We start from the raw sequence: 12,930 nt of genomic DNA on the forward strand, positions 1-12,930 counted from the left end.
ATTCGTTGTCAAGTCTACTTGAAATCGACTTTCCCACATTTTTGATATTATCCCCCAAGTTCCAGAAAACCCCCACCCGGGCATGGCAGATACCTACGGGTGCCCAAATTAAAAATTCTGCCAAAACAAATCACGAGTAAACAAATCTACAGTACCACAGGGCATAGGCTAATGACCTAAGTAGTCGAAGCCTTAACCCAAATAAAAAAAAAAAAAAATTATATATTAAATAATTATAATATTTGAAATAATAAAAGTCTTTAAGTGTTTTCGATTTTTTGTTTTAATTAGTGTTAAGAGCTACTATTATGAGAAACTTGTACAACATTTTTCCAGCATTTTTATTAAAAAAAAAACAACCATCTTATCGTATTAGTTGAAATAAAATTTAAAAAAGGTGGACAATTTTGAAATTCATATAAATAACACAAAACAAGTCGAAATATTTTTAAAATTATATCAAGACAACCAAACGCATGTACAAATAATTATTTGATGAAAAATTCAAATCTCTATAGTTATTCATTTTTGAATACCAAAAAATAAAAGGATTTGGCTTAAAACTGGTTTTACGAAAAAATTCTCGTTTTTCCCTTCATGTTTTTTTTTGTTATTTACGATTATAACATTGGTAATTATTGAGATATTTTTTTTACTTTTGGCCTCCTTTGAAACTAACTAGGTCCAATTCACTACCAGTAAACGCCTTTGAAAATTGAAGCTGTTCAATTGCTCCAAAAGGAGATGACATATAGACACATACAAAAAAAATATATATATATATATAATTGTAAAACCAATACATTCATTATTGCTCCACACAGAATCTCAAAGGTAAGAAAAATTTTGTTTGGCAAGAAACCAAAAAAAGAAAACAGAGGGATAACGATTCACGGTTCATGTGCATATGTGCAGATCGCATCATATCCACAGGGATAAGCCGTAAGTTCGAAAAGGTTGACGGTCGGTGGTTGTTTCGTATTCTTGAAAGTCGAAATACATAGGTAGTAATATAAATCGGTTGACGTCGAACGGAATATGATAAAAATAAATAATTAATATCTCCACAATTAAACTGTACAGCCATATTATTCAAATTTTAACTCATTACTATTCATGTTTATACATTTTGAATCTCGAATAAATTATTATACTCTCGGTTAAAAGGTTCAAGTTAATAAAGTATAAACAATCATAATAATTACTAAGATATAGACGACGACCTTCTCGCAAATCCGTGATAATTTTTCAAGTATTTCGTGTAAGTACCTACGTTGTTTGTGTAGAAAACCATTGAAACAACCTTTGCGACGACCTTTTATTCGAACTTTATATTTTTTATAGTATACAAAAACACCTTTATTATTCTTTGTTTTTTTTTTTTTTTAATCATTCCAACTATCGGCGTCTATTCAAATGTTTGATAAGGCTGCTGCTCAATAGGTACACACTTTTTATTATAATATTATTGTAGGTATACGATTATAATAATATGATACACCGGTCACCGACGATAAACAACTACAAAAACTAAACTAAAATATCAAACTATAATCAGTTGGTGATGGTAATTTTAAAGACGATTTTATCATACTGTCGTCTAGTTCAGTGATTATTACGATGTCTCTGTATAATCGATTGTTATTGTAATGATGATCTACCTGCAAGTATTAAACTTCTGTAAAATATATTTTTATTATTTTTGGTTTTTATGATAAGTTATTTACACATTTTTTGTTGTTGAATTTTGGTGATCGGAAACACGTTATAATATGCGTGCCCGATATTTATTGGAATATACCTATAATAAATTATTCAATGTGAAATACTGAATACCTTATACATGGTCAGTGGTCACATTTATTCTAATTTATTTCGATACGAGTGAACTATTTATGGATGTACATCGTACATATTATAATAATTTGTTACATTTATTAGCACAAAAATAAAGTACAATTTTGTACTTACCTATCATACATATTTAAACGAAATGTTTTATTAAAAAAAAAAAAACAACATGTGACAATTATTATAACTATATCCAAGACACGCGACTACATTATATTATATATCTGTTAATTTTTGATAACTGAGATTGCTAAAAAACATTTTATTTTTTACTTTTTTTAGTTTACATTTATTTTGTTTCTTATTTATTTTAAATAACATAATAATTGTCGTAATATACTGATTTGTATTGTTTTATTTTCTCCATTTAGATTTCATAATACGATTCGGTAAGGGGTCAACATCAGTCGATTACAGAAGAGATATGGTTAGAAGAAATATGTGCAAAAAATAAAAAAAAACATCAATACGTATATTATCATTATCGGTCAGGTAAAATGTATTGTACATTTCAATTGGATTTTGAATATAAAACAGCTTTGGAGAGAGATGCCTCCGACCAAACGATAGTTTTAAAATATTTAAGTATTTATTCGTGTTATTCGTTTAACTTAGGTCTTATTGGTGGGCACGACTCTCTGGAGACTTCGATGATATCAAACGACTATAAATAATCGATTAAGATAATACCAAAATTAAGTAAACTATGATTACTTTATAATAGTGTATAATGTATATTGTATTCTTACCAATTTGGGTTTTAAATTTATAACTAAACGGCACAATAGCCAATAAAGAATGAATAACTTGAATCAAAGATGTATAGCATGCATTTAAGTATATCAAAAAATGCTCAGGACTTCTCGAGCATCCAACGAAGTTAAGAAATCTCGGTGGCCATGCTACTATACATATATACATAATACATTGTTAACAAGAATAAGTTTAATGTGGTACACAATTTTATTTTCTCACATATTTATTTATTATTATTTGGTTATAATATAATATACTTTAAAGGTATTCGTTGCAAAGATATTATTACCTTTTCCGAAATGGGAAATTATTCTACTAACTACTGAATGGTCTGCTACGGGTAATGTCTATATACTCTATGTCGCTACGTGAATTGAGAGACTGTCTTCATAAAAAAATAAAACCTTTTTCGTGTGCATCTTATCGCTCATTACAATAAATTAACAAAATATTAAATAACTATTGAACGTGGTTTTAATTACAAACAAGCACAATGTACGATTGATTTTTCCCACATATTTTGATTTATATATATATGTATGGTATGAACATATTTTTATGTAATCTCAGAGCTCAAACCTGGTGTTAAACTTAGGTCTACTAAACTAGTCAACTTGAAGAACAAATTTAATTATATGTAAATATGTCGCCGTGCTATTAGAAAAAAATCGAACGATTTGCTCAAATATAGAAGTACCTATAGAAGTAAACCGTCATCATAATAATAATGGTAACACATAAATAGGGTTGTAATATTTTATAATATAAGCTACAAATTTCAATAATAATAATTATCGTTGTAACAATATGGGTGGACTCTGGTTTTTGTACCGTATGATGGTCGTGAATTTCTGTGACATAACGACGCATAATACACCACCGACCGTCAGGGGGTGGACTGGCCCTATGGACTTACGGGAGATATCTCGGTGCGGTCTGGCCTGATATTCATTCAGTTTATGACCTGACTGGCTATAAAAAATTCATTTTTTGGTTAAATCTTCTTGGCCTGCCTAAAATACTTCCCCGCCAGAAATATCGTCGAACCGTCCCCCTGCAGCGTATGTCCTCCACGACAAACATTCCATGTACATTCAAATAAATGTGCGCTGCAACCTGTTGAAAATCGTACAATTGTATTTTCACGTAGTGTTATATCAAGCGAACCGAGGGATTTGAGGGAATGCCATGATGCTGAACTTTATTTTCGATAGCCGTGAAAAATATAAAAATATAATCATAAATATGACGATATAACTTTTGTCATGGCCTATATGGTCGTGTATATCGAGTATATGTAAAATATATACAAATTACCTACACACATATTAAGTACCTATATTAATTATAACATTAAATGTATAAAATAGTCCATAGTTTATGATCTCATATCGATACGTCTTATTATTTCATACTGAAACGATTTGCGAAGCATATTTTTTCACCGCAAAAGTGGCCATGTTTGAGTAAGGTTTTGAAATTTCATTTCACATGCTATGCACTTTAATCATATAACTTCCGCATAGAGATATTTCAAAAACATTACTCATCATATTCACGAGTGTATACATATTATATAGGTATACTCATTGCCAATAAACTGTATGCCGTTTACGGGCAGATTTAGGCGAATTGGCAACTCAATAATTAATATACTGTTGCATTAGTACCTATATATTGTACTCGCATATAATATAAGAATAGTTAATGTTTGAGTAATATACTGTATACAATATACAGATCTTAACAGCAGAGAGACCTGACAGATAAAAATGGAAAATCGATACAAGTTAAACGTATGAAAATAATTATAAAAATTAAATGAGTGTAGTAAATAAATTAAGGTTTACTTACGTCTGATAAGAATTCACAAAAAGAAAAGTTTGGAAAAAGTTATTACGCTTTAAATTAATTTACTCGCAACAAATATTGGTATTTAAAAGAAACACTGCTTGACTTAAATAAACGATTTTACCATCAACATTTTTCTAAATTATTTGATTTACAAATTGGCTTTTTTTAATTTTTCCAAATGACATTACATACAATTTAAAAATTTATATTTTCTGTATGAAAAAATATAAAAAAAAAACATACTGAACTTGTAGCGGAAGCGTTTATAAATTATAAATAAAAATAAAAAAAAAATGTTTAAATATTGGCAAAAGTTATTTCATTTGTCAGGTCTTTCTGCTACACCAGTCACCATCATGTACCAAGGTCTCGATTGTATACCTACCTACAATAATTAATTATTAATGTACACTCATCTGCAATTTACCTTTTAAAATATTATTGTTGAGCACTCCGATTATTTTGTTTCAAAACCTCTGAGGTTGCACAGAAACTATTTATTTAACCGACCGTTATGTACTTCACAGTTTCTAGTGCCGCAAGTATACTTGCGATACACGAGTATATATACTACTATATACATATATATATATAAATATATACATAATATATATCTGTTATCCCCTTTTAAACATGGATTATATACAGCGATCTTGTGCAGGCTCCACACATTATAGCTGAAACCACCACCACGTCTTTCCGACAGTCGAAATTTATCGTCGTAAACTTTCTAACAAAATATTTTTCTTCCCGTTTCGGTACCCAACCACACGGCACACCATCCGCCGGCCATATATATCCTCTCTTTTTGTTTTTTTTTCTGTTTTGTTCCTCAAACAATCAACGTAAACATAAATGTACAAAGGCAGTTGATTATTATTATATAGACGTACTTATTAACTATTTTACTGTGTTGTTGAGAACGTATAAATACAATAATATAGTACAAACTACATCCTACAAACTATACGGGGTGATTCATTTCACGTAAGACACTCATCGCTATTTCAGAAAACACTGAAACGTTTTTCAACATTTTTCTTTCACATAATTGTAAATCATTACAAAACTCTACATTAATTATAGGAAAAAATTATATTTTTACTGTTTTTTTTAAAAGTATTTTTTTCTTTTGAATGACAACTTACATTTTCAAGTTCATATATCCTGAAATGGAATATTATTCGGAGTATTTAGATAAAAAACAAATCAAATTTTAGACAAGTTTATTAGTTTTAGGTATTTATAACTTTAGACATGCGGAGTGGAGTCATACTGGTGTACACCTCAAAATGTTGGTCCACTATTCCGTTCATATAATAATTAAACACTTAGAACTCATAGGATACTCGTCGAATATTTGATTTTTATAAATCAAAGTGCTCCAACAAATATTTTTCCAGTAAAAATTTTTTTTTTGGAATTTAATTTTTGAAACGACTTGAAATCATGTAAAAAAATATTTTTATAAATGTCTTAATCGTTTTTGAAATAATGAGTGTCTTATATTAAATACATAAATATAGTGTAGAGTTGTAGAGTAAAAATTAAATTATATGAAAAGGTTATTTTAATTGTTATGAATGCGTCGCAACCACATGAGCGAGAATCGTGAATATATTATAATCCATTATCATAAGTGGCCAAACTCAATATAATAATTAATATTGTGACACTGCTGCACACCGAATTTCTCCCGATCAACATAATAGGGAAAATATCATGAAATCAGTGTCCTGGTGTGGGTGGCATAGGTGTTCAACTCGGGTTGTTGCGTCTCCCCCCTTGTATTTTTGTACTATATATTGTATAGATGAATAAAAATTAATAAAATAAAAATTAGATATAATTAATTTATATATAATTTGATTTATATATTATAATACATACATATATTTTTTCATATAACCACTTTCTTTAAAAATATCTGTGTATGCCACTGCACACAGGAATACCCGAGGGGGGGAGTTCTGGACCCCCCCCCCCCATTTATTGATAGAATTTAAAATACTCGAGGTGCAAACCACTGATAGTATACTTTTTACATGTTAAAAAAAATTGGACATTCTTTTGAAAAATTCTTGGGTACGCCCTTGCCACTGCATGAAATTTACGAAATGTTATGATGTAGCTGCTGTAGGTACAGGTCCAGTAAAAAGAATTAAAGAAATGATCAACTTGTACTATATAATATGTATTCAATTAATGAAGTTTGTTACAATATTTAGTTTCAAAAAACCTATTTGGAGAACATCGTTGTTTATAATCCAGTTTTTATAACTGGAATTTCCAAAGCATTCCCGTTTTACCGCAATTCATTATAAAAGTTTTGGATTTTGTTTAATTTTGACTTCCGAAAAAACCTAATAAAGAGTCAATATTTGCTAGGTACCATAAGTCGCCCCCAAAGTTGAAGATTAAAGTATTTTTACTGGTCCAAAAAGTGATGTCGGACATAAAATAAAAACTTCACATTGTAGTCCACAGTGGTCTCGATAGGATTATCGGCAGTTTGCTGCAGTGCATCATACTTTGCCACTCATTTCACACTGTAAAACCAATACATTCACCGGAGCTAAAATTAGACTTTTTTTTATTACTAAAAGCATGTGTAGGTACTTATACTTTTCAATTTGAATATATATAGAACTATAAGGAATCATAGTTTCTACTTTTTTGCTTAATCAAGTATATAATATATTATAATACCTATAAAACATTCAATTGATAATGTACATAACTACACAATATTACAATATATAAATTCATTTACATATAAACCTGTTCATACTTATTCGCCCAATCGGTATATAACTGTTCGCCCAAACGGATCACATTTTTTTAGGTTAATTCACCCAGACAGTCTACGCCCACTACAGGTACACCACTGCACGTATTATATTTTGTTTACTGTCGATGATAAAATCTTAACATGTTTAACCGTTCAATTAGTAATCTAAAAATTGTTTATCGCGTGTATTTTTACATTCATGCATTTTGTACATTATCTATTTATCTATAATAGAGCAATACAAAGTTAACACCACTGTCAATGGGTAGGCTACTCGTTCGACCGGTGTACATTCGTGCTGCTAAATTGCATATATAAGACGCCGACATAAACTATACGACTATGGTACCTATTATTAAAAATTAATAATAATAATATCACGTATTATTTATGTTATAATATTTATATATATTTTTACCGACCGGTATTCTCGTACTTAACTACACAAATTAGCATTATACGGACCGGCAGACGCATTATACTATTATATATAATTATGTTTCATATGATATTATTATTATCGTCGGATCCGAAACACGCTGCAGGCACATTCAAATAAAAAAAATAAAAACGTTAATAATAATAATAATAATAATAATAGTAATAGATAAACAAACAAAACCGTAGTAAAAGAAAGTCTTTCTCGGCGGTATTTTTCAAACCATTTAGCGCGTGTTCGTCTATTTGCGTACCTGCTGTTTTTATCCTTCACAAGGAAATCGCAGTCGGTGTTTTTAATGGGTTTTGGCGTGAGTTTAATACGAATGTAGGCGGTTTGGATGGTGGCAACATCTGGGATGTGACTTTCTAATTTTTGGCACACGTGTATTAACCTTCCCCAGGTCGTTTGTACGTACGTCTTGCAGATAAACCAATGTGTTTAATATATAATATTTGATGTGATGATTATCTAGAAACCTTTATGCGATCGAACCGATATTAATACGCATGCGTTTTCCCGATGGTATTATTATGTTCTCTATTTTATTATAATTTTTTTAAACAAGAAATATATAGGAGGGTAAAGAGTAATTTTTTGTATTGCTTTGATAAACAAAAAAAAAAAAATGCTTTTAAATAATTAAGTTATCAATCAAATATGACGATGACCAAAATCACACTGTCTTATATTTATTACGTATCGTTTTTGTACTTTGGACCGTTAAACCTTGCCCGTAAGTGTGTTTATTCAAATTAAAACTATAGAATCGCTGTAGTTATTCTTCCTATAGTTTTGGGTGACGTAATATACTATTTATCTTAAACTTTTTACGTAATCGTTTCGTTTAAATTATATTACGAGCATTATAATTCATAATTGGGTGCCTGCAGTCGGTACTGTTCAAGACGCCCATATTTAAATTTTACAACGAAACGAGGGGCTAAACTGCTAAAATATATTATACAGCCGTAATTTATTATTGTAATGCGATTCAATTACCTAGGTATATTGTGTATTATTTTACAATTCTTTCGATTTTTCAAATAACCAGAGAGGATTGTTTAACGACACGTAACGAGACAACTGTTGCGTTTTCGAGGTAGTTCAGTTTGGCGAGCCCGCTAATACTGAAAGGTGTGACGTTAGCCTTATAATAATACTTTGGTCGACTTTATGATGAATTTTTCTGTGTATTAACCCGATGACGGTGTTTAGTCGTACCGTCTAAATATACAGTAACACATTTTAATATTTTATTAATAGAGCATGATATCTTCTTTATTATAATAACACACACATAATTGTGTATTGGGTACTGCACACTATAGCGTATATATTAATATTATTATTGTTTGGCACCTACAAGTCAAATCATATAATGATCGGTAAGTTATAACTTATAAGTATTAACATTTAAAGATCACGATTAACAAAAAAAAATCAGCTAGAAATTATTAAAAATAAACATTTTCTGAGTAAAAATATAAATATAATGTGCGTAGAAAAAATAGTTATACATGCAGCCATCCGTATTTTTTTTTAGCGAATCGGACAAGCAAACCTCTAAGTAAATTCGATAGATTTTTAGTTTAAACGTTATTTGATTTTTATAGTATACCGTAGTACACCTACGACTTACATATAGATGGACAAATTATATTATATAATGTTACGAGAAAAATTCGTATAAAAACACTCAAGCCATTAATAATCCATACAAATCTGACATTTTCCATTAAGTTTAATATATTATACAAAACTAAAAATATTTATGTTCTTTACAATATAAAATGTATAATACCTACCTACTTTAATTTATTCGAGTAACAAAAATTTAAAGAATTTTCAATAGAGTTTCAGTCCAACTGACATCGCGGAATATATACCTATTATAGTATTATGTGTATTGTGTGCTAAACACTAATTTACATTTTTTCAAAATAAAAACAATAACTATTTTTATTGATATTTTATTTGTTTTCTGGATATTATATTATGTGTTTAGTCTTTCATAAATCCAATATAAAATAATATTTGAATTTAAACAATGGTATGGCAGGCAAAAAATATTAATTAAATGAATAGTCTTTGTAAAAAAAACAATATCGCTAAAAAAATGTATGCAAGTTAAATTGTATGACCAAAATATAATAGTGATTAATACCCAGCGTCTACAGTGTTCAGTTATGTTAAATTAACTTCTCATATTATACATTAAAATTCGTTCTAAATAATACTATATTATAATAAATTCAAAGTATTCACTTTCTGAAAAAAAATCTCTAATTTATATTGTTAACATTTAACTTTATTTAGTAATAGTTCATATTTTCAAATTAACGTCTTTTGCGCCAATGCTGAAATACTACCCAAAATACATTTTTAATTATTCTAAAAATGTAATGTTACCTATAATAGAATTATTTTTAAATAAATTACTATCCTAAACAGGTAGGTACTTTTTTTTATTATGTTTACCTAGATGTTAAATAAAATATAGCGCATAGTGCATTGAATTTCAATTTACTTAAAATTATTTTTATTTTCATTGAATGGAGCAGAATCCTCGGAACGTTAGCTAAAAATTAATATGACTGCAGTATTTATATTATTATATTACCATTTTTTTTGCCTTCTAATTTGTATTTCAAATGAGCTTAATATAATATAAAATATACGTATGTATTCAAATTAAATTATGTATTATGCATATAGTATTCTGAAAAATATAAGAAATAAAAAGGTAATACTCAATTACGCCAAATATGATATGGATAGGTACTAGGTATAGTATTTAATATTAATAAGTATTTTACGAAATAATATATGAACTAAGCTAGGAGTATTTTAAAAATTAAACCGTTTTATAAGTAATTAATATTAAGGTAAATTGATTATTTAGAATATAATAATATCTGACCATCATACAAATCCGTCATCGTTTACTTATTCAAATAGTTTTAAATTGGATATTAGTTTCATTGTATTAGCATTTTTATAAGCTATTAGATTTATAATGTGACGTCATGTGAAAATATAATAATCAACTATCACAACAATATCAATTAGGTAGATATGTAATAATTGTTCAGGTTGTACCTAACCTAAATTAAAAATATAAATATTATATTATATTGTTTGTGGGACAGATCACTTTAAGTTTACTTTTAATATTTGAATATAATTATATTATTACACCTATAATTAGGAATTTAAAATATATTAGTTTTAATAATATTATATTATTATCTATTTTCATTAAAGTATCTAATTAAAAAAAAAAACGTTGACGGTTATTTCAAATTGTTAAACATTATATTTTAGTAAATCAATAGCAATAGTTGATAATGTATTGTAAATATTACACTACATAAGACAGTACTAAAAAAATTGATATTAATTAACGTAATTCAGAATTAAAACTCCGATTAAAACGTTAAAATTAATATTTTTTAGTAGTTAGGTAAAATGATGTGTTCCTAATAAAATATTACATATTTAATATGTGTCATGCCCTATGTTATTCAAACTGGACTGTACCGAAATTTAAAGGTTACATGTAATTTGAAAATTGTTTGTTTTATGAATGAATCGACAATAGTAAACAGTTAGGTGAATAATGTAAGTACTGTTTAGGTAGTATTAGGTTACCATTATTATTCATACGTGGTAATATTATATTACATTATAGTGTCATTCACCTTGGGTTATAAAATAAAGTAGACGAGAGTTTAGACAAGCGATAAAAATCAAGTTGAGTACAAATTGGACTTTATCCAAAATAACGATTGTTCTAGCTTTTAAATTTAGTACCGAAAAGTATAATGTTCAACAATATACATAATTGTTTTTTTAGTTTAAATGTATAACATTATTACTATTCGAATTAATGTTTTTGCACATCATTCCATCCGAAATATCTCCGATTCCGATGTTCATAAATAGATAATTTCAAATATATTAACTTAATTTATTTGTATACTACATACAAATATTAATAATTAGATGGTTACGTATATTATGTGACCCAGTTCATAGAATGATTAATATGTAACGTAGTAGGTACGAAAATTAATCACTAATTATAGTGATAAAAATATGTTACACGATGATACTCAATTATACATAATAATTATTATGATTATTAAAACAAATAAAGATTATAATATGTATAGTAAATAAAAATAATAATAATAATACAAATTATAAATATGTTAACATATTATTATAAATTATAACTATTATAATCACTAAAATATATTTAATAATTTTCATGTTAAACAATGCAGAAAATTGTACCCGGCATATCTTATCCAAATTATGATACTATAATATACTACATAGGTATGAGTACAAAATATGTACTAATTATAAAATATAGGTAATTAATTACAATTATAATGTATATTATGATTATGATTTTAAATTTAAGATATTTTTTTATAGTAGCATATTGATCATAATTTTGTCAATTTCTAAAACCAGAAAAAATATAAACTTACACGAACAGACCCCGAAAATTGATAAAATTTAATTACAGTTTTCACCGATTGTTTTTGGTATAGAATGAATATAGTACGCTTTAATAAATATAAATATATGAATATTATCATAATGACCTCACAGCGTACCCGTATTATATTTTGTAAAATAGATGTTCCGTCTACTATGCGTCGCCATATTATACGTGGAATATTATGGTAGGTGAATGGCGATGAGGGGTATGCGGAAATATCGTGTCGTTTCCGGATGTCCGTCGCTAAACGACAGTCATACTTAATAATAGTATGTAAGTATCCACATGCGAAACGTCAAAACGTTAATCATATTACATTTAATACATTATCGATGGCTTTTACACGCGCACACTGTAAGTCACAAGTATGAAATTATTCTGCAGGGGCACCGTGTTGAGTTTTTTTTTTTTAGATACCTTAAATGGCTTTTTTAATCGTATTAATTACAATGTTTAACAACTGTATGAATGTTAAAATAAATATACATATATATATATATATATATATGTATAATATGTTCATGAACAAAGAACGCGCATTTGTATGTTAATGGGTTTAAAAAGTATAACATTTTGGAAAAAAACCGGAGTAATATATGTAGGGTTCGGGACTTTGTGCATTTGCATGTTGTTTTTTTTTTTGTAGCGGTGATAGATTAATTTGCGTGAGATATAAATTTGCTATGTATAAAATGGTGAAATTAAATATAAAGTTAGATT

At 27.9% G+C, this 12,930-nt stretch overlaps 1 protein-coding gene across 4 annotated transcripts in view; it reads left to right on the forward strand.

Annotated features, from left to right (window-relative positions):
- LOC132949852 (receptor-type tyrosine-protein phosphatase kappa) overlaps positions 1-12,930 on the forward strand; it is a 171,185-nt gene that overhangs the window by 29,466 nt on the left and 128,789 nt on the right. For 3 of the 4 annotated variants that reach the window (XM_061020936.1, XM_061020932.1, XM_061020933.1), the window contains exon 2: positions 2,223-2,240. The exons of the other annotated variant lie outside the window; for it this stretch is intronic. In XM_061020936.1, coding sequence (XP_060876919.1) covers positions 2,223-2,240 — 18 coding nt within the window. The remainder of the gene's footprint in view (positions 1-2,222; positions 2,241-12,930) is intronic. 4 annotated transcript variants of the gene reach the window in all.

This window comes from Metopolophium dirhodum, chromosome 8, assembly GCF_019925205.1.
Source record: "Metopolophium dirhodum isolate CAU chromosome 8, ASM1992520v1, whole genome shotgun sequence".
In the NCBI taxonomy this organism is placed as follows: Eukaryota; Metazoa; Arthropoda; class Insecta; order Hemiptera; family Aphididae; genus Metopolophium; species Metopolophium dirhodum.